Source organism: Narcine bancroftii, chromosome 9 (assembly GCF_036971445.1).
Source record: "Narcine bancroftii isolate sNarBan1 chromosome 9, sNarBan1.hap1, whole genome shotgun sequence".
NCBI lineage: Eukaryota > Metazoa > Chordata > Chondrichthyes > Torpediniformes > Narcinidae > Narcine > Narcine bancroftii.
In genome coordinates, this window is record NC_091477.1 from 101,575,015 (window position 1) to 101,597,355 (window position 22,341).

General features: G+C 37.2%; 1 protein-coding gene across 10 annotated transcripts in view; it reads right to left on the bottom strand.

Annotated features, from left to right (window-relative positions):
* The window catches only part of dis3l2 (DIS3 like 3'-5' exoribonuclease 2), a 201,090-nt gene that overhangs the window by 82,493 nt on the left and 96,256 nt on the right, over positions 1 to 22,341 (bottom strand). For 9 of the 10 annotated variants that reach the window (XM_069897053.1, XM_069897056.1, XM_069897052.1 and 6 more), the window contains one exon: positions 1,449 to 1,528. In XM_069897053.1, coding sequence (XP_069753154.1) covers positions 1,449 to 1,528 — 80 coding nt within the window. Of the gene's footprint in view, positions 1 to 1,448; positions 1,529 to 20,368; positions 21,218 to 22,341 lie in introns of those variants that run through there. The other variant, XM_069897061.1, reaches the window with a different exon arrangement.

The window sequence follows — 22,341 nt, forward strand, 5'->3', positions numbered from 1 at the left end:
AGAAATGTTTAAAGCTTTTTGCAAAATTCAAACAAATAACTTCTAAAGGTATGAGATTCCACATTAAAAAATGTCAGAGTCAGTAAAATTAAAATTTCAAGATCACCACATCACACTTGTACCCGAGTGCACCAGGCCTTTTATCTTCTGGTCTATTTAGTTGAAAACTGGTAGACAACTGTCTCAAATTCATTCTACAGAATTCAGTGTAAAATTTATTTACTCAGGCACCATGTGGGATTTACTCTGACAACAATTTTCATATTTTGTTTTTAAATCCACATCAAATCCTAGGATATGTTGTAGAAGTTACTTTGCAATATGGTGAGGGGTCATTGCCTCACTGTGGGGTGTCATATATATCAGGTCCAATTTGCCTATCCCTTAATACTCAAGGCAGACTTACAATTCTTATTGAAGGTATAGTTGAGTAATATTACCCAGAATTTGATTTTGTGTGAAGACCACTGCCTGGAAAAAATGTCAATTCACCATGGTTGGTGTTTATATTTTACTTAACAGACAATGAAGAGAGTAACAGAAACTACTGTCCCCTACAATTCTTTGAGGGGATACCAACTAAATGATTAGTGCACAATGATTCTTCTACATAGACCATGACATGCAAAATCTGTCTTACGCACTTAGCATTGCTAAAATTAAAATGGTAACCACTTAAATTACACTTACAACTTGAATAATACTTTTGCAGAAAAGTAATATTCAAACAAATTACTCTTTAATATGGTTCATGCTTTTTTTCCATGGTGAAAGTACTATGGTGCATTGTGTTGGCATACTTTGAACTCTAAATGTTGCAATGACTATTTTTGGCAATGAAAATGTTCCAGTGGGTGGAAACTTCAATTGTAGTTTTGTGCAAACCAGTTGTTGCTATTTTACTGTAGTTTGGGTGCATATAAAACATTTTCAGAATCCTGTGCAGCATAACCCTGATGAGCATATTTGGACATTGATTAAACTATTAACAATGTACCGTTATAGATCAAGGCATGGAAAGGAAGCAAGGGAAGAGGTTTGGTGTATCAACTGGTTTCTCCAGGGAATATAACTGGTTGGATCTATTTTGAGGCAGTTGGAGATACAAAGTGTGTGTCTATGTCTTTATTGAACTGTTCTGGAAGGGAACCTAGACCAGTCAGTACCCAGTTGGGTCCTGGATTAAAATGTATTTGCCTGGATATTATTCTTGCTTGCTACAATGAAGAGGAAAACCAATAAAAAAAACCTCACCCAGTGACAGGAATTGGCTACGTTAGAGTGCACTATGATGTGCCGTATAAAGCAATTCTCAGAAAGGATGCAATGCGAAAGGCGTCATGTTTACTCCTAGTCTTATCAGGAGGTGGTGGCAATTTGACAAAAAGGGCTAATTGTAGAAGTTGCCACTTTTAAAAATAGGAAAATTTTCCATATGGTCATCTTACTTGTTGCTGTCCTTGTACTGATAGACGTAGCATCCTTGAGGCATTCCCGTCTCTTTGTCCAAGGTGAAGGCAATCTTCAACTGTAAAACAGACACATTTGACAGCAATGCAAAAATATTTCAAACATTTCCATGATGATTACTATTTAAAATAAATATATATTTTGATAACAATAACTGATTATGATGTGGCCCTACCCATTATTTGAATGATGTTCAAGCTCTACCTCATGCTTCCATTGGTAGAATGGACAGAATAAGAAAAATATTAAAATGTGAAAAATTACGGCGACTCTGATTTTCAAAACTATATAAACAAATAATTGTTTAATCCTTAAAATGGGGTCAAAAACATGGGGGAAAATCAAATAAATGGCATTAAATAATAATCAGAGCTGTAGCAATTACACTTGTCTCTTTCATTCATGATGCTAAAGCCATAACACATTCTTCCATAGATATTTTTAAACTGAAAGAATGGCAAAATATTATCCTGAACTTATAAGTGGCTCTTCAGACTATCTGGTGCCATCCACCGATGAAGGCTGATCTAATTTAACATCAATTGCGATATGCTGGAGTTCCTGAGGATCCCCAGATTTCAAAGGACACTTGGGACAGACCACATTTTAAGAAATCTCCAATAAGCCAAGATGAAGATGTTAATGAGATGGTAACTGTCATGCTGAATGGTAAACATAAAGTGCTTGATACCGATAAATTAATCCTGTGTGATTGTCCTATTTATTTGAGGAATTTCTAACTTCTATTGGCAAGTTAATTTAGGATTTTGAACTGTTTATTTGAAATGAAGTGCAAGATCCACACTACCATTTATTTATTAAAATAAATAGCAAATTATTAAAAAATAATTTTCCTGAATTATTCTGGTTATTACCTATTATCATTTAATTTTAAACATGACACCTTGCAGTTTCGTGATTAATTGACTTGTGTAATTAAATACCCCAGACTTTGTTTTATTGTAACACTGTGTTTACATTCTTGTAATATCTGTTGTACTATGTGGAGGTTGACTTGCATGGATACCAAGCAGAAAAATGTTTTTCACTGTATCTCAATACACTTGACAATAAACAATTCAAAACTTTGTGAACAAGCCAGCGGTGTTCTGAAAACTACTTCTGGCAGTTTCAGAGAAATTTATTCTTAAATGCTTGATGCAGTTGCAAACCCATGACATCACTATCTGCTGTTTCACAAATGTATGGAGCTTAAGATGACTGACAACAGGAATGCTTGGAGATAAGAAAGGAAAACAATGAGAGTGGTGCCAAACAGTTCAAAGAGGTAATGGAGTCATAAGATAGGGATTTACATGAAGAGTTTGTGCTTGGGGATAGAGAGATAAGGTGACAGCAAATAAGGTGAGGGAGATTTATGTCAAAAAGAGGGAACTGTTCAACAGTTCAACCAAGAGTGGGAGATGGAAAAATAGAGACTGGGATGATTGGAATGAGCATGAGGAGGAGGAAATGAAAGGAAGAAAAAGTAGCGCTATAGGTACTAGGTCAAGTTATTTCTGCAGTGATTTGCTGAGTATTAAATAAAATTCAACTAAAGAAAATCAAGAATCTAATCAGTTTACTTTGTCTTATATAATTTCTGTGTAATTTAGATCGTCTTTCTTACTGTGATAGCATTGAATTTTAGTCATTGTTACAATTAGTATAGTACAGAATAGCTGTAAAAATCCAGGTAGTTTTACAGAGAAATACAAGACACATTTCTAAATGTGACGTTAATCTAACAAAACTTGCAGGTCAACAAACTAGTAAAATGAGTTGGATCCAAGTCACAAAATGAAAATATGCAAGCAAGCAAAACAGTAATTGCTGTAAATTACTGCTGAAAACACCCAGCAGGCCAAGCAGCATCAATGGAAGGGGCAACAATTGGCGTTTTAAATTTTAAACCCTTCACGTAAACCAAACCATGCCTCCCCTCTACTGCTTGGCCTGGGTTTCCCACTCCCAAAGCAGCAAACATTACAAAGGACCCATCCCACTCCAGACAAACTAGCTTCACACCTCTGCCATTGAGTAGAGAACACATCCCACCAGATTCAAGGACAGCTTCTTTCTTGAATGGATCTCCAACACACAAAAGATGATTTCTTGATCTCACAAAATGGACCTTGCTCTGTTTTGACTGCACTTTTGTTGAATTTGCACTACCTGTTTTACCTAAAAACAAGCTGACTTGCAAGGATAGCATGCAAACCACGTTTTTGACTGTTTCTCAGTACAATAATAAACAATGAGATTCAATTCTTCAGAGGTTGGTGGAAATTTGAAACAGAAATGAAAAATAATGAAAACACTCAGGTCAGACAGCATCTGCAATTTTGGTTCCTACATAGTGGTTAATTTTGTTCCAAATGAGGATAATTTGTTTTAATATGGGGCTGCCTTTATTTTCTGATAGCAATTTAGCATTTATAAATAAAGTCCTCTGTTATCTGTTCACCTCTCACGTGCAGGTTGATTTGTACCAAGGATGGTACACCTCCCCCCTTGAAGAGAGAGGCGATGTATCTTGACTAGACTGCCAATATTATTTTCTGAAGTCTGGCATTCACCATCCACCCAGACTATAATCCCAGGTCAATTTTTCCCATAGAGACCCTGGCTACCTTTCCATTACATAGGAATCTCCTTACTCCTGAAAGTAAGTTATGAAAAATCCCCAGGCAATGCTAATCTATTTGCCAGGGCTTTGGTCTATTTTATAATCTGTGTTTGACAGAGAAATAGGTCTATAAGATTTTTAAGTATTATCGTAATGATTGCTGTTGAAATAGATTCTGGGAGGGTTTAGGTCTCCATTGCCTGGTCCACCACCCCCACTATAAAGAGGCATTAATAAATCTTTAAACTCTTTATAGAACTCAGGTGTAAATGCATTCCCCCGGAGACTTGTTAGTTTGCAGTGAACTCAATGCTTTACCTATCTCTTCCTCTGTGAAGGGAAGATCTAATTCTTCTTTTTCTTCTGAGTCAAAACTTGGCAGTTATAATTTAGACAGGAACTCGTTGGTTTTATCAGACCCTCCCATCAGTTCTGATTTATGTAGACCTTCATAAAATTTCTTGAAGGTCTCATAATCTCGTTTGGTTTATACAATATCCAGCCACTTCCAGTTTGTATCGCATTGACGTCCTCAAGGCCTGTTCTGTCCTCAGCTGCCAAGAGAGGACTTGTGGGCTCATTTTCCCAATTCACAGAATTTTTGTTTTGATCGCATAATGGCCTTTTCCATACTATACGTTTGTAATGAATTGTGTTTCAATTTCTTATTTGTTAGAGCCCTGTAATGGTCCTCTGAACCTGATTTTTGGAAGTCCTTTTCTAGGGATGTAATCTCCTGTTCTAATTCATCTACCTTCCTCATATATTGTTTTAGTATACCCAATTATCTGGCCTCCCAAGTATGCCTTGAAAGTATCCCATACAAGAAATATATCCAGAGTAGAGACAACTATTACTTATTGCGAAGGCATTGATGTTTGAAGTACCTTTACAACCAAATTTCTAGCTAATTTTAAGAATATCAGCACTTGACACGCAAAATTTATCCAAGATTTTGTGGTTAATAGTTTATTTTCCTGAGTTTTATTTATGCACTTAAGTTTTGAACATTCAAATTCAAATATCATCTTACCCATTTAATGCTTAATAAATGCATTTTAATTTGTCTTTTATTTCACAAGATGTCAGATAAACACAAAGGAATGTGTTTTATATCTCCAAAGTGCATTGCTGTTTTTCTTAGTTATTTCTCTTGTATATTGCCTCTTAATCACGCTGAGGAACTTTTAACAAAAGGTACAATGAAAATACTTGAATATTAACTCATGATATACTATATCATTCTATTTCTAGAATCCATGCAGTATAAAGTACAGCTTTGAAAAACAAACTTAGTAAAGACAGTATTAATTTTTAAGTAGACATCAGGATTATTCAACTTTATTCCAGTACATCTCAAATCTAAGAGCGTTTGCAAAATATAGTTTGATTACCTGGAAACCTGGTTTCTCAGTTAGTTCTCATGACCATTTTGCTCCATTCAACACTGAACAAAAGCTTTACCGTTTCTAATTTCTACATAATGTAATGCTTGGATAAACCACAAAACCCAAGTTATCAATCAGTGAAGATCAAAACAACTGCTAATATAACGTTAGAACAGCAATGGCCATTGTGGCAAACTTTAATATGATTAAGTTAAGAAATTTACAAAACACTCAAAAGCGTTCATTATTTAAAACGGTCATCCTTTTAGTTACTGGGAAACCACCAATTCTCTGGAATGGGTAGAATGAGGCGCCAAAAATCCATTTCATTCTTTTGAAAAACCAGACAAAATAGTCATTCACATCGGTCCATTACTGAAAGTGGTATTGTTTGAGCTATTCCCCATCACCAGCAGGGGTAGTCTCCAGCATGGCTGAAGTTGACGTTAAGGTCATACCACGTGCCACTTAGGCACACAATAAACTGCATTTGAAAACAGTGCATTAAGTTAAATTTATGTTCAGATTCTTGGATGTAACAAGTGTATTTTATAAACTATAGAACCTCATCTATCATTTATACAAATGATTTCAAGTGCACATTCCGAAACAGACTGTGTTCCCAGGAAAAGTGCACAAGGACAGAAATCAAGTAAACCACTTATGCTTCCCTGACATTATTTTCCTACCGTGTGGGAGTTTTAATTCAGTCTGCACAGTACTGGAATATCCAAGTAAACAGGAAACTAACTGAGTGATACGAATTTGCAGCAAGTAAAAGAACTTGACTCTGCCTTATTCCTAACAGTATTACACCAGATATAAAACACCTCTAAACCTGCAAACATTTCAGATACCGAGATAAAGAATTAGCTAATACACAGAATATTTGAAAATAAATGTATACGTATGATCCAAGTTTTAGAGCAAATAGATTTTCTTGAAAACATTTGAAAATCTAAGTACCGGTAAATAAAAAGTACAAGTCTTCTCACTTGGGCTGCTGCACAAGATGTTTGCGCATTTACAAATTGGAAATGGTTAGATGAAATAACAGATAAGACATAATCCCAAAATCCATGAGATCTTCATGTGGTTTATATAAAAACTCCTTAGATTTGTTATTCAAATTGCCTGATTTATTGTCCATCTCTAATTGATATTTAGACATTATAAATAAGCAGTCATCATCTTCTTGTATTCTGTTATTCATTGAACATCTGCAGAAATATTTTTCATTTAACTTCTAAAATGAAATAAAGTGCTTGTTAAATTTTAGCTCTATGGAGATCATATTTAGTCTGGCATCATGATTACTTAATATGTAACATTATGTTTAAAATTACATCACAATGGAAGTGTTTTATGGAAACACGGCTGGCAAGTTCTTTTGGAAAGCGAACACAATAATTCTCCAGTCATGCTCCCTCATGCTGGGAGGAGTTGCCTGGAGAAGTTCCATCTGGTACACCACTTTATGGATCAAATTCATGGTGGTTATAGGTTTCGTTACGGACCTTTGAAAGATTCCAAAGTAACCCAGAGGAATGATACCTGGCACTGACGAGAACTGACTACTTTGAAGAAGAGGTAACAGCTGCTTTGCATGACAAAGATTTTCACTGAATGATTTCTGCTGAGTTCTTACCAGACTTCCTCTGTTCCATTAGAGTGACCTGGTACCATGCCTAACAACTCAATCATTAAATCATATGCCACAGAAGAAAATTATCCAGGCCATTGTGCCTCAACCAATTGTTTGAAATAGCTTTCCAATCAGTCTCACTGCTCTACTTTTTTTTTCCATTTTCTTTCAATTTTTAAGCATTTAACTGTTATTGCATTCAGAATTTGCTGGTTTGAGTCAAGTAGAAGACTGTGTGACAAAGAAGAAAAGAAGGTATAGTTCCCCAATTGGAAACCAAGGATGAAGCGGGTATTCGAACTGGCAACTGCTGAAGGCCATTTCTGGGGTATTCAGGTCAGAAGAACCTGAATGCAAGAAATTAAAGTATGATCTCTGCAAGGCCATCAGAGAAGCCAAGAGACAGTACCACACTTGGCTCAGGTCCCAAGAGAACATCATGGGCTCATTGTGACTATGGCAGAGCATGCACACCATCACAATTACAAATCAAAGCCCAACAGTTGGGGCAGCACGGTTGGCATAGTAGTTAGCGCAAAGCCTTTACAGCGCCAGCAATCAGGACTTGCGTTCAAATCCCATGCTGTCTGTAAGGAGTTTGTGTGTTCTCCCCGTGTCTTCGTGTGGTTTCCCCGGGGCCTCTGGTTTCCTCCCACAGTTTGAAACGGAGTTGTAGGTTAATTGGGTCTAAATTGGACAGCATGGACTAGTGGTCTGAAATAGCCTGTTATCGTGCTGTATGTCTAAATTAAATAGCACAGAACAGATGACCAGCACAACACTGTTACAACACCAGCAACCAGGACCAGGGTTCGAATTCTGCACTGTCTGTAAGGAGCTTATACACTCTCCCCGTGTCTGTGTGGGTTTCCTCTGGGTGCTCTGCTTTCCTCCCACCCTTCAAAATATATGGTGGTTGTAGGTTAATTGAGTGTAATTGGGTGGCATGGGCTTGATGGCTGAAAGGGAGGGTAACCATGCTGAGCAGCTAATTTTAAAAACTAAAAAAAAAATGTAAATTCAATAACACAAGACTGCAATGACTTAAACATGTACCATGCTCAATTCAAACAGAGAGCCAACACAGCAGTGACATCCACATCAAGTGATGTCGCATCCATTGTCACTGCTGGTGAAGTCAGGGTGACTTTCAAGAGAGTGAACTTGTGGAAAGCAACTGCCCTAGGAGTCCCAAGATGTCTTCACAGACATCTTTAATCTCTCCCTGCAAGAGGCCAAAGTCCCATTTGCTCAAAGAAGGCCACCATCATATCAGTACAAGAAAAAGCACAACAGGTCTCAACAACTAGTGGCTTTGACATTCACCATCATTAAGTGCTTTGGGAAGCTGGTTAGGGCTCACAGCAGATCAGCTTACCAACCAGAATTTCAATTTGCCTAAGGGCCAAGAAGATCCACAGCAGATGCCACCTCCTTAGCTCACCACTTTGCCCAGGAATACCCAGACGTTAAGGACACCTGCGTTGGACTACTACTAGGAAAGACAACCCAACACATGCCAGACACATTCTCTTCTCCCTCCTCCCATTTTCAGACTTAAAAACAATTTCTTCCCTACAGCCATCAGGTTTTTAAATTATCCCTATATTAGTGTTAACACGCTAGCCTTGATTGGTGCTCATTGATCTTCCTATCATTATCATCCTATGCTCTCTCCATATGCTGTGCTCTTTACATGGCTAAATGAACACTAAGTGATCATCTGCTTATCTGTTCACAAAATAAAACTTCTGACAGTATGAGGTAGTTTGTGACAAATAAACTTATATTTGAGTATCCATTCTGCCATTTTTATGTATAAACAATTTTCCTCTTGATACTCTTTCAAATCTTCTCAAAATTTTGTAAATATCTATTTCATCTCTTCTTAACTTCTTCTGTTCAACTTTTCTGATTACCTCACAAAACCATAGTTTCCTGTCCTTGTTAACATTCTGATGAAGTGATTCCATACTTTCTCCAACCCCTTGATGGTTTTCCAAAGATCTCATGTCTAGAATTGAATAACACACTGAAACCGTCACCAACTGCACTGATACACAAAAACAATCCCCTAACTTCATTGGTTTTATACAGCTTGCCTGCGTTTAAAAATCCAAGGATGCTCTCCCACTGATGCTGCTCAATTACCCAAGTTCCTCCAGCAGTTCGTGTTACATTCTTTTCACAGATTTATCCATTTATCCTGGTATCTTCCATTTGTATACATTAATCTTGGATTTCTTTCACTTCTTTTAAATTTGGACCTATTAGTAACAACCGATCTCATCCACATGCCCATTGATCCTTTGATTTTGTGCTGTTTACATAATTCCATCCACACAATTCATTAGACGATATCATGGGAAGCAAACTAGGGCTTTGCCTTATTTCCACAATCAATGCAATTTCAGGAGTCATTCATAAGTGAATATATAATTTCCTGTTCCCTTTTTTAAACTCCCACTTTGATACTTCCCCATCCTAGTGTGAAAAATAAACTGTTTCATGAGATTTTGTTTCAATAAAATCATGATCAGTAACTCCACCTGTCACTTTTGGATATTATCTTCAAATTCCTCAATGTCAAAATCTCTGAAGATCTATCCTGGGGCCTCCATGTCAATGCAATCACAAAGAAGACTTACCAGCAGCTATACTTTATGAGATCAAGAAGATTTGATATGTCACCAAAGACCCTTGTAAATTTCTACAGGGGTACTGTGGAGAGCATTCCAACTGGTTACGTCACTGTCGGTGGCATTGCACGGGAGAGGAAAAGACTACAGAGAGTTGTGAACTTGGACTATCATAGGCATCAGTCTTCACTCCATTGAGGATATCTACAAGAGGCAATGTCTTAAGAAAGCAGTATCTATCCACAAAGGGCCTCACCACCCAGGCTATGCCCTTTTCACACTCCAATCATCAGGCGGGAAGTATGGGAGTCTGAAGACAATCACCCAATGGTACAAAAACCGCTTCTTCCCCTCTGCGATCAGATTTCTGAATGGACAATAAACCACAGACACTACCTCACTTTCTCTTCTTTGTACTAATTTATTTATATTTTTCCTTCTATTTTAAAAACTTTAAAAAGTAATTTATAGCAATATTTGTACTGTAAAGATACCTCAAAACAATGAATTTTGTGACGTGTTCATGACAATAAAATTCTGATTTTCAAAATTTGTCTGCAGTTCTGGTCATTATCTACAGGAAAGATTATTGTAATGGAGAGAGTACAGAGGATGATGTTGCCTGTATGGAGGACTTTGGTTATGACAAAGAGACCAGATAGACTGGAGTGAAGGAGGATGAGGGGTGACCCAATAGAAGTATATAACATTATGACAGGCATGGATAGATAGTCAAAATCTTTCTTCTGTGGGATATCAAAAATAAGTGGGTGTGTTTAAAATTATAGGAAGGTGTTTTAAAGTCGATCTGACTTTTTTTGTTGCACAGACTGTGGTTGATTTCTAGAATTTGCTGAGAGGTTGTGCTGGAATCAGATACAATTATTACAGCATTTAGGCAGACATTTAGGTGGGTTACAGCCCTAATGCAGGCAACTGAGATTACTGTAGATTGGCCCATTTCAGTATGGTGCAACTGATTATCTCTCTGATGGTCTCTTACCAATATTAATTAACATTTCAAAGTGACTTGCGCCAGGACAATGTGTCTAAACTGTTTATGATCCCATGCACATAGATTTTAAACACTTCTATCCAGAAGCAATTCTTTTACCTCCTTTTCTGGTACCCTTTCATTCAGTTCCAAAAAAACTATAATACTTTACTGCAGTGTCAATGGGACCATTAATCCTAAGCAGCGTCACGGATTCTTTGATGGGTTTACTTTTCGCACTTTTACTTTCACTTCCAAGTTGAAAAGCAAGGACTTTAAAATGAATCACATCAAACTTTTAAATATTTTTTTTATTAATTTAGGGATAAAGTATGGTAACAGGCCTTTCTGGCCATGCCCTTGTGCTGCTCAAATACACCCATTTGACTTATTTTCCCTGTACATCTTTGGAAGGGACAAGAGCCCCTGGAGAAAATCTTAGATTGCAGTATTACAGCCCTGGGTTGCTAGCTTTGTAATAGTTTTGTACTAACCATGCAGCCCAAAATAGCTCCCATTTTAGGTGGTTTTCCTGATGAGATAATAATCATGTATTTGCTACCCTGAAAATCTCCAACAAATCCAGTTTTATTTCCAAAAATTAGATCCAGCACCGATTTTCTTTTTCTGGGCATATAGCCTATTGAAAAAGAGCAATGCTGCTGGATTCTTCAGAACCTGCTTCATTCTGACTGGAATCCTTCACCCCTTAACTATTATTACAAAACTACTTTTTCTCTTTTAATTTACAGTATTTCAATTTAATTCGCAGTTGATAAGTAGCATAGTCACATTGCCCAAGCTACCAGCTTGAATTGCTTCAGTCTTACACAATAAGTTACTGGACTTGATATTTAATTCATCCCAGGCATTCTCAGACCAATAGAAACATTCCTTCCCAAGGCCAAGCAGGATGCCCTAATTAATAAGTTTATTTCCTTTTCACTTCATTTTTGCAGAAAATCTTGTAGCTGGGAAAAGCATCATACTTCTCCATTTCCATTAAAGTATAATATAACAACATCTGCACTTTAAATCCATATGTTCTTTTAACTGTAATTTGCATAAAAATAGAATTACCTCAATCCATTCATAAAGTCAGGAATTTGTTTTCTTTTTCACCTCTCATTTGATCAAAGATATGGTTTTTATTTTAATTTGTTTACTGGATCATGTGTCTGATGAATAGGAAGTTCTCTCAATTCTAATTAAAAGTGTATAGATATTTTTGTTTCCTATAATTTGCATCTATTTTTCATATTGCAGGAAGTGTTCAGTTCAAAATAACATAAGCTGGTGCAGATTAAATCTGTGGCATTCAATTAAATTAACAGGACATGTACAGGGGATCTGATTACATAAGCATAATTTTTTAATTATTTACATTGTGTACGTAAATGGTTAATTAAGTCAAATGGATTTTGCAACTAGTTCACAAAGGAGTATATCTCCAAAAATTAATGGATGTATGTGGCTGGCCTCTTAGGAGTAGTAGTTGCAGCTGCAAAGATACTCTGTTTTTAAGAATGGTATGCAATTACTTGATTTTGGAAGACACATTTTGAATTTCCTTTGCTCCTAGTCAAGCTTCAAAGCATATTAAAGTCCAGAAAATCCTTTAATCCTGCATATTGAATTTAATCTAATCTCCTGGGGCAAAGCATGTTTCTGTAATCCTTATCATAATTTCCTCTTGTGAGAAGCCTGACCGAAACTAAATGAAGTCATTTCACAGAGGGCTCATACAGCCAGCACAGAGGATTGGAACAAATGAATCCCAAAGGTGAAAGGACAGCCACCTTTCAATTTGGAAAGCTTTCATTGTTAATTCAGTGCATTACTTATAGGTTTCATCGCAAATTAATTTCCACTTCCACCTAACCTGAAACATTATAAATATAAATGAAAACACATGGCTGCCTTTATTGTACATAACTGAAGACATATATTTGTAGTTGCAGTTGGATTTTACATTGTAGGGCCTTGAAATGTGAAAAGAATCTTGCTCTTGTTTAGATATTGGACCAAATTCCAGATAGACTCATGTCTAGACTGCCATGTAGCAATTACAACTTTAGGAATCCTTAGAAATAGCATGTGTTCTGACTAGAGAGTCTTTGCTAGATTTTTATAAGCCTGCAACTTAACTAACATTAAACAAAGGTAATGCTAACTTATGAACTGTAAGAAATAAATGCTAATGTTGAGCACAAGCTTCTGATGGACCTTAACTGATTTACTTACTACACCAGAAATGCATTCACCATTAAAGTAGCTGTTGGATACATTTGTCCTCATTCAAATAAAGATCATGACCTGAGAGAGTTTTTCTCAGGTCATAAAATTAAAAACCAGAACCTCAAGGGTGGTAATCTCAGGATTGCTGCCCGTGCCACATGCCAGAGAGGGTAGGAACAGTAAGTTGTGACAGATAAATGTATGGCTAAAGACTTGGTGCAGGGGTTCAAATTTCTCTATCATTGGGATCTCTTCTGGGGAAGGTGTGACCTGTAGAAAAAGGATGGCTGTACCTGAACTGGAAAGGGACAAATATCCTGGCGGGCAGGTTTTGCTAGAGCTGTTAGGGAGGATTTAAACAAGTTTGGCATGAGGGTGGGAACCAGAATGTGAGTGTAGAGATTAGGATAGATGGACAAAAGCATGATGCTATGTTTTCTGATTTGGCGAGGAAGGACAGATAGGAGACAAAACATAAATGTAGCCAGTTAGAGGGTATGAAATGTGTCTTTTTCAACGCTATGAATATTAGGAATAAAGGGAATGAACTTAGAGCATGGATCAGTATGTGGAAGTACGATGTTGTGCCCATTACAGAAACTTGGTTGGAGAAAGGGGAGGATTGGGTGATGCAGGTATCGGGGCTTAGATGTTTTAAAAGGAATAGGATGGGAGATAGGAAAGGGGTGGGGGAGTAGTATTACTGGTCAGGGATAGTATCATGGCTGTAGAAAGGAAGGATGCTGCAGAGCGTGTCCACTGAGTCAGTGTGAGTAGGTCAGAAATAGGAAGGGCTGGGACTAGTCTATAGGACTCGGGACACTGAGGGGCAGATGAGCAGGCAGATGTTTGAATATTGAAGGAAATACAGGGTTGTAGTTATGGATGATTTCAACTTCCCTAATATTGATTGGCACTTCCTGACTACAAGAGGGTTAGATGGGGCTGAATTTGTCAGGTGTGTTCAAGAAGGATTCCTGACACAGTATGTGGACCAGCCAACAAGAGGAGAGGTCATACTAGATCAAGTCCTGGGTAATGACCTGGTCAGGTGGTGGACCTCTCGCTGAGGGAGCATTTTGGTGAGAGTGGCAGAAAAGTGGCAGATGGATTTCAATCTGGATAAGTGTGAGGTAATGCATTTTGGAAGGACAAACCAAAAGGCAGAGTACAGGGTTAATGGTCGGTTATGTTAGAGTGTGGATGAATAGAGGGACCTTGGAGGTCAAATTCATACATCCCTCAAGGTCACCGCACAGGTTGAAAGGATAGTTAAGAAGGCCTAGGGATGCTGTACTTCATTAATAGGGAGATTGAGTTCAGGAGTAGAGAGATCATGTTGCAACTCTACAAATCTCTGGTAAGACCATAGTTCTGGTCACCTCGTTACAGGAAGGATGTGAAAGCTCTGGAAAGGATACAGAGGAGCTTTCCCAGGACATTGCCTGGATTGGGAAACAAATCTTATGAGAAAAGGTTAGCAGAACTGGGACTTTTCTCTTTGGAGCATAGAAGGATGAGAAGAGACTTGATAGAGGTCTACAAGATTATAAGAGGCATAGATAGTGTGGACAGCCAGGGCAGGAATAGCAACACCAGAGGACATATGTACAAAGTTAAGGGAGGGACGTTTCGGGGAGACATCAGCACTGTTTTTTTTTACACAGAGAGTTGTGTTCTATGCTTCCACAGTCTGACCACTTAGTCTCAGAAATATGTTTTTCACACATCAGCTTTATATTCATCTCTTCAGCTGCAGGCTTCACCTCTGGTCCAAGTGTTGGTGACCACATAAAGTAATTTGATAGGTCTGCATTTTAATTTCAGTGACAATATCATATTTTGAGCCTCTTTCCCCTCCTTGCAAGAAAATGTCTAATTCACAAAAAATATGACAAAGTAACAGACCGATATTTGGGAGTATCATGCTAAATTTTCACTGAACATGTTCAGGAAGAAGATTTACCTTGGCCATAAATTCCAGAAACACAAGGTTACAAAAGGGTGAGACTTTGAAAGGGCAATGATTAAAGTCCTTTTGGATTGTACTTCAATTTATGTCGCATTTTCTTTGCATGTTGGCTCATACCACGTGATTTTGCTTAAATCAAACTGTAATTTGTTGAAGGTCATCAACAAGAATTGATAACCATAAATGGTTATTGAAAAAAAGGCCGTTTTAAATTTATGCGATGTTTGTTGGTTTAAACTGACACTTGCTCATTTTACCAGAAAGTGGCAATAGAGGAATGCAGTCTCAAATCAACTATAATTCCTGGAAGAAGTGATTTTTTAAAAACTCACATCTAACAAACATACAGCACCCAGAAAGAATCCTGTAGTTTTGCTTGGTCCAGATTCCATTAAGATAGATTTTATAGATTACCAAGAATATTATCCCATACAAAGAGCTACTCTAAGATTTTTTGTACTGTGTCAAATCACAGATATTTTAATAATAACCTTTAATTAAAAAAGTTGATCAATAGGACAATGGAATGATCACTGTTAAATCATATGCCTTATTTAAGATTTCACTGGTAAAAAGCAGGTGCATAAACTTGTTTTGTCCAATTTATTTTCTGATGTGGAGAAATGCCAAAACTGTGAAATATTACATTCATGGAAACATCTGTTGAGTTTTTTTTAAAATATCTTCCAAAGATGCCATAAGTTAGCCAACGGGATCCAGATGGATAATGACAAGTTTTAGTTCTTTTTTGATAACTTATTCATGCATTTATATGTACACGGTAGTTTATCACACAATAATATAAAATCATTCTCACAGTCTATTTCTTTTAAACTGCATTAGCTCTTTTTGGAAAATGCAAATGGCATTCTAAATGTATGGTAAAATGCGATGTGACAAATATTTTGAATGGTATTGGCTGAAAGAAGATATTGGATTAGTCACAGTACGATTCATCATACTACGTCTTTCGGGGTTCTTGAAGATTTTCAAAAAATGCCTTTCATTTATCATACATGCAAACCTTTGATGACATCATCCAAAAAACACAATTAGATTTGGCGTGCATATCAATACATCATTGTGCTCTTTATCATCACCTCTCTTGACTCTTCAACTGCATTGATTTATTATGTTGTTTGCCTGACCTTCAGTTTGAATGAGCAGAAATATCTTCATTTAAGGACACTATCACCTTCAACCTCTACCACAATGGCACAATGTTTTGTTCATTTGCCACAATCTTGCAAAACTTTCACCTCTGCAATACTTCTCCCCTGGCTCAATGTCTGATGTTGAAGTCTTTCATTTGGAGATTGCTTTCATCCCACTAAGTGCTCATTCAGAATAATTAGTCATTCTTTAGACAAATTAAATAAAATGTGAAAGTTTATATTAGGAAGTTTGATCGATTGATAAATATGTGTGAAAATGTGGAGCCAAATTCTACTGGATCATCTGAATGCTCAGAATTACATGTGTGTTTGTACTTTCCTGAACTGGATATGGATGGCTTATCTCACATCAAGTCAACTGACATGGTCCAAACACTAACTGTACTGAGGTAGGGGAGTAAGGTCCATGAACGGTTTGGGGATTGGAATTTTGAAATCTCTTAATCATTTTAACAGCAGAAGGACACTTAAAACCACAAAGTTACCTATTAAGATCATTTTAAAAGTTAATGCAAAAAAAAGATTGGAACTATTAAACTAAAACAGGTAACATTTTCTCAATTCTGCTTTATAATCTTAAATTCAAAATTCCCTATTTTGTGGTTTCCATCTTGCATTAGGTTTGACTTTGGGCTGAACTCAAGTAGCAATTCTCTTGAAGAGTGCTGGGCAATCCCAGGAGTACTGAGCACTACTGTTGGATACTGTTGGAGCCATCATTTGCTATGTTCTTAAATATCTAAGTGGGGAATGACACTATATTCTGATTGATGCAAGACAATGTGTAAGTATGGGGATAGTGAAAAGAAAAGGAAAGCAGAGACAGTGAGGTCAGGAGACAACCTAAAGCTGAGCACAGATAAGTGGAACAGCCCAAGAACAAAAGCTCCAAGGTTAATGCCCACAACAAAGCTGTAAAAGTGGCAGAGTCCCAAGATGGAGAAGTAGCAAAAAGATCTGGCCCAGGTCAGGCCTCCCCACCACTCTTTTGTTTGGTCAGCTGCCAACATTTTTTCATACCTTGATGAGTGGCTCAAGCCCAAAACATCAGTTCTGTATTTTTTACCTTTGTTGTGTAAAGGACACTGTTTGACCTGCTGAGTTTCTCCAGTATTGTGCTTTTACTCTGGCCCGGATCAATCAGGCTTGCGAGTATAATTTTGTGCAACTAATTAGGTTCCAAACTCAGGTGGGTGCAGTAAGCAAATTCTATGTAGACCTCTGCTCAAGGCAATGAATTCGCAGACAAGCCCAGCTTGTTCCAAGGAGGCCAGTGCCAAGATAAACTCAGTGCAATGCATTCATTACTGAACCTGAGTTGGTGCAATCTAACAACTGGTGAGCTCGGCTCAATGCAATAAATCCAGTGATAAGTTCAGGTTGGTTCAACTATTGAGTCCTGCTCCAAACATGGGTTAGAACAAAAATGAAACCACCTTTGAGAGAGACTCACTCTAATGAATGAACTGGGAGACAGTACAAGTCAGTGTAATGAATGGATTTAATATCAGATCTAAGATGTTACACTGAATGAATCCAGTGCTGCTCAGGCTAGCTTGGAGTCATGAATGAATCCAGGACCAAACGAGCTCAATACCATGATTGAATATGACTTCAAACCTGGTCCTGTGTAAAGCCTATGTCAGTGCAATAAATAACTTTTAAAATGGTTGTTTTGTGTCAGGTTCATATTGGATAATATTAAATTTATAAACTCAAATTGGATTCAGATTAGCTGCAGTTGGGTTGGATTTTAGTGTTATATCTACTTAGTCTACTAATTCCAATATATGGGAGAGAAGCAGAGGCTAAATACTTGAGCTTTATTGTTATAAAAGAACTACACTCAAGATAACAGCCTTAATATCTCAGGGTCAGGTATTAAGTTGAATAACTAGCAAAAAGATATCCTATCTCCAATGAAAAGACTGTCAGTTCAAATCCCATTATATGATATAAGAAATGTTTTAGAAATATTTGCAATGTTATAATGCACAATTAAAAATCAAAAAGCTTTTTATGACTTCATTATTTGGAAAGAAAAAGTGATCAAGACACCCAGATTAGTTTGGAGCCTTGCCTGTAGAAGACGAGGCAAGGTTGGCATAGCGTTTAGCGCAACACCTTTACAACACCAGCGAATGGGACCTAGGTTAAAATCCCGCACTGTCTGTAAGGAACTTGTACATTCTTCCTGTGTCTGTGTGGGTTTTCCCTGGGGACTGCAGTTCTCCCCTGCCCCCTCCCCCCCCCGTTCGAAACATACTGGGTCAAAATTGCCTGTTACCATGGGGTACGTCGAAATTTAATTTAAATTTAAGGCAGTATATTTTTCACTTTCTGATCCAGACTTCAAGGAGACAGTCAGGAGAGGAAAAGGGAACAGGCAGGCAGTGCAAGACATCCCTGTGGCCATTCCCCTCAATAACAGGTAAACCAATTTGGATACTGTTGGTTGGGGGGGGGGTGGGGGAATGACCTACCAGGGACAAGCCACATCAATCAAGTCTCTGGCATGGAGTCTGGTCCTGTGGCTAAGAAGGGAAGGGAGGAGAAGAGGTGAGCTATAGAGATAAAGGATTCTAAAGTTAAGGAGGCAGATAAGAGGTTCTGTGGAAGAGATTGAGTATCCCAGATGGTATGTTGCCTCCCTGGTGCCAGGGTCCACAAGTATACGGCATTCTCAGTAGGGAGGGTGAGCAGCCTCCCTGGTGCCAGGGTCCACAAGTGTACGGCATTCTCAGTAGGGAGGGTGAGCAGCCAGATACCATGATCCATGTAGAGATGATGTGGGTAGAAAGGGTGAGGAAATCCTGCAAGGAGAGTTCAGGGAGTTAGGTGAAATTTATTTCAAAGAGCAATTGCTGCAATAAATATGAGGGAAAAGAACTGAACACTCTTGGAGCAGGAACACTGTGCTAAAATATTGGATTTACTTTCATGAATTTATCCTAGTCTGCCAGACTTACAGCTGAGTCTAATTTGAGATTCACTGTGTTATATCTAGTTTCTCCAATCTCTCTTTGGGATATTTATGGCCTCTCAATCTTTTCCAAATCTGGTTTCCTACTCACTTTTGTTTTGTCCAATATTTTCTTATGCTTCTCAGAATTTTATTCTAATATCTCCCAAGTCAGTTCTGATGTTACTTCTGCTTTAATAAGCTTCATGTCCTGATTTCCAATTTTTCTTCAACAAATTCTGAAATTTGTTATTATTTGAACGGTTCCACCATCTATTTTAGTTACTGTGGTATGAAAATGTCAGTGGGTAAGAGAAAAATACACAATTTAAAAATTTTCTTTTGCTGTTAAGATTTTCAGAACATTATAGAGCCCCAAACTAAAAATTAATATTGAAATGCTATTCCTAAGAATCAAAGGAAATAGTACTTGATGAAGCAGAACGCTGTACGAAAAAGCATCAACTTCTTTTAAAACATGCCTTAGAATTGGGCTTATATTTGAAATCATTCAATGGATGTTACATTTTTGCAATTCTCTGGCAGAAAACTGGCCAAGTAACTAATGTGAACATAAATTGGCAAACCATGTTAACGTCGTCTGCATTTCATAGCTTGTGACAGTTTTATTTGCTCAATTCAATTCAGGTTCTGCAATTCTGCATTTATCAGATTATATGCGCAATTAATTTGTGAACTAACATAAGCAAAACTGTACTCAAACTTAAAGGTGGTACTTCTCAAGCAGTTATACTTATCAAACAATATACTTGCCACTGAACATGACTAATTCATTCTTGTATGCCAAGTAACCGTTTCAGAATAACAAAGTAACCTACACTCCTTTGCTTGGTGTTTCTTGCATTAACTTCAAAAGGTGCTGTTTATATTGAGCACGCCAGCTACATCAAGGATTGTTAAGAGCGGATAGCAGTGTATCAAGTAGATTCAATTCAGTATGTGCTGTTGTACTTGTGATAAGATCTCAGTGAATGACAAAATCTGGGGTAGGGGAGGAAATGATAATGTGGGGAGGACAGAAAATTAGATTCATGTAGGATTGGTGTAAATTGGTGGCTAATGGTCTGTTCGTTCTCTATCTTTCATGCAACTACCCCAGTAATGCTTGCACATGCTATCAATAAAAATTTGCAATTGAGGTAGCTAAACTAATCAAAGATAAAACCCTAAAACTGCACAGCATGCTTCAAAAAATTCCTGCTGGGTGGCAGACAAGACAGACAAAATTACTGATGCCATTTTAATTTTTTTAATCAATTGTGATACTTTTAGAAGTCAGTACCCATTGTCAATGGGGGAGCAGGACATGGGGAGAGGACCTCTCTTGATCCTTCCAGCAAGATCCAAGTTTACTACACCAATTCCCATCCCATTAGTGCCTCAATTTTGACAATTTCTACCCCCATTTTTAAATAATCACAAGGTCTTGCACTTGGCTATCCCCATGACCTCATCGAGATCTACCACATTCAAAAATTGTACAGTCCTCAAATTCTAGCTTCAAATGCACTTTAAATTATTTTACTCCACAACTACACATTCTCTGTATTCCAAACCCAAGTGGCGGAGTTTCCTTAACAAATTTCTCCACATCATAATTCTCCTTCAGCCAGAAAATCAAAACCCATTTTTTATCCAATTTTTAAAAATAAAATCAGTGGCATGACAACTAGTTCTCTTGTAATACTTATTTACAATGTGTGGATTAAATATAAATCAAATGTTCAACAATGATGTCCACTTTCTATCAACCAAAAATGCTACAGCGACAAAACGATGTCTTTTTAAAAAATAAAATTGACTGCTCAAAGGATTCTGGATGATCCTATAAATAAATGAGTGGCATTTTCATTCTGCATTCTGCCAAAATAGAATCATCTCTGAAGGTAAACTATTTGTATACATGTCAATCTGGAGTGTTCTTTTCCATTTTGTATTTATGGTCAGTAATAAGCTCAAGTTCTTGAGTTCAGTCCTCGGGCAGATTGGTTAGCGTAGCGATTATCGTAACGTTTAGATTTCAGATTTATTATCAGAGTACATCCGTGACATCACATTCCATCGTGAGATTCTTTTTCTGCAGGCTAGACAGAATTACCATTTATTGGTAGTGCAAAAAAAACTGTACATAGCATATACAGGTAAACAAATAAAGAACTGTCATGTCAGAGATACGGGTTCAAATCCTTTGCTGTCTGTAAGGAGTTTGCATGTTCTCCCTGTGTCCGCATGGGTTTCCTCCTACCTTTCAAAATGTACAAGGGGTTGTAGGTCAATTGGGTGTATGAGGGTGTCATGGGTTCATGGGTCGGAAGGGCCTGTTACCATGCTGTATGTCTAAACATTTTAATTTAAAAATTTAAATTTGTCTTATATGTACAAGTGACTAAACTTGATATATAATTATGTATGAATTATGCATAAAAGGACAAATTTGCCTGCTGTAATGTACTATGAAATACACAGTCTGCTCCTCGTTTAAATGTGTTTAATGTGAATTGATCTTAATTATTGTACAAGTTAGTCTCTGAAAAGAGAAAAATCTTTCAATGGGTCACTTAAAAATACTTTGTCATTGTGAAACATATTTTAGATATGCAGCATTGCTTCCTGTGTATTGTCAAATGGTTTTGACATGCGGTCAAAGTAATTACAATGGACAACAAAAATCTGACTTTTTGTACCTGACATTATAAATGATCTATGTTGATAAATAGAAATATCAATCCTGCCTACTTTGAAATGCCCAAATGCTAAATAGGAATTGAGATAAGACTTGCAAATACACATAATGCTGTCCACCTTTTTACCAGCACAGCACTGATAAATGTGGTTAGTGCAAGATTTCTGGTTTCTCTCATGTACTCAAGTATTTTTGAAAGGAAATTCATATTGTGTTGCTCTTTCTGCTGGTCTAAATTGTCTGATAAAAGTTACATTACTATGCCGCAAAGGAGATCCCCATCCATACAAGAAAACTCATGATGACAATAAGCAGTTTCCCACACCAACTTGGCTGAATGATATGTAAGACAGAATAATTAATTAGGAATGTGCATTGCTCCAAAACATAATTATGGACATGAAATGTTTTCTTAAATCCTGTACTAAGAACTTTGTTCCTCTTGTCCCAATTAGATAAATAAAAATCCAAATCCATAATTACACCAAGTTACTGATTTCAATCCATTAGTACATTTGTTTGACA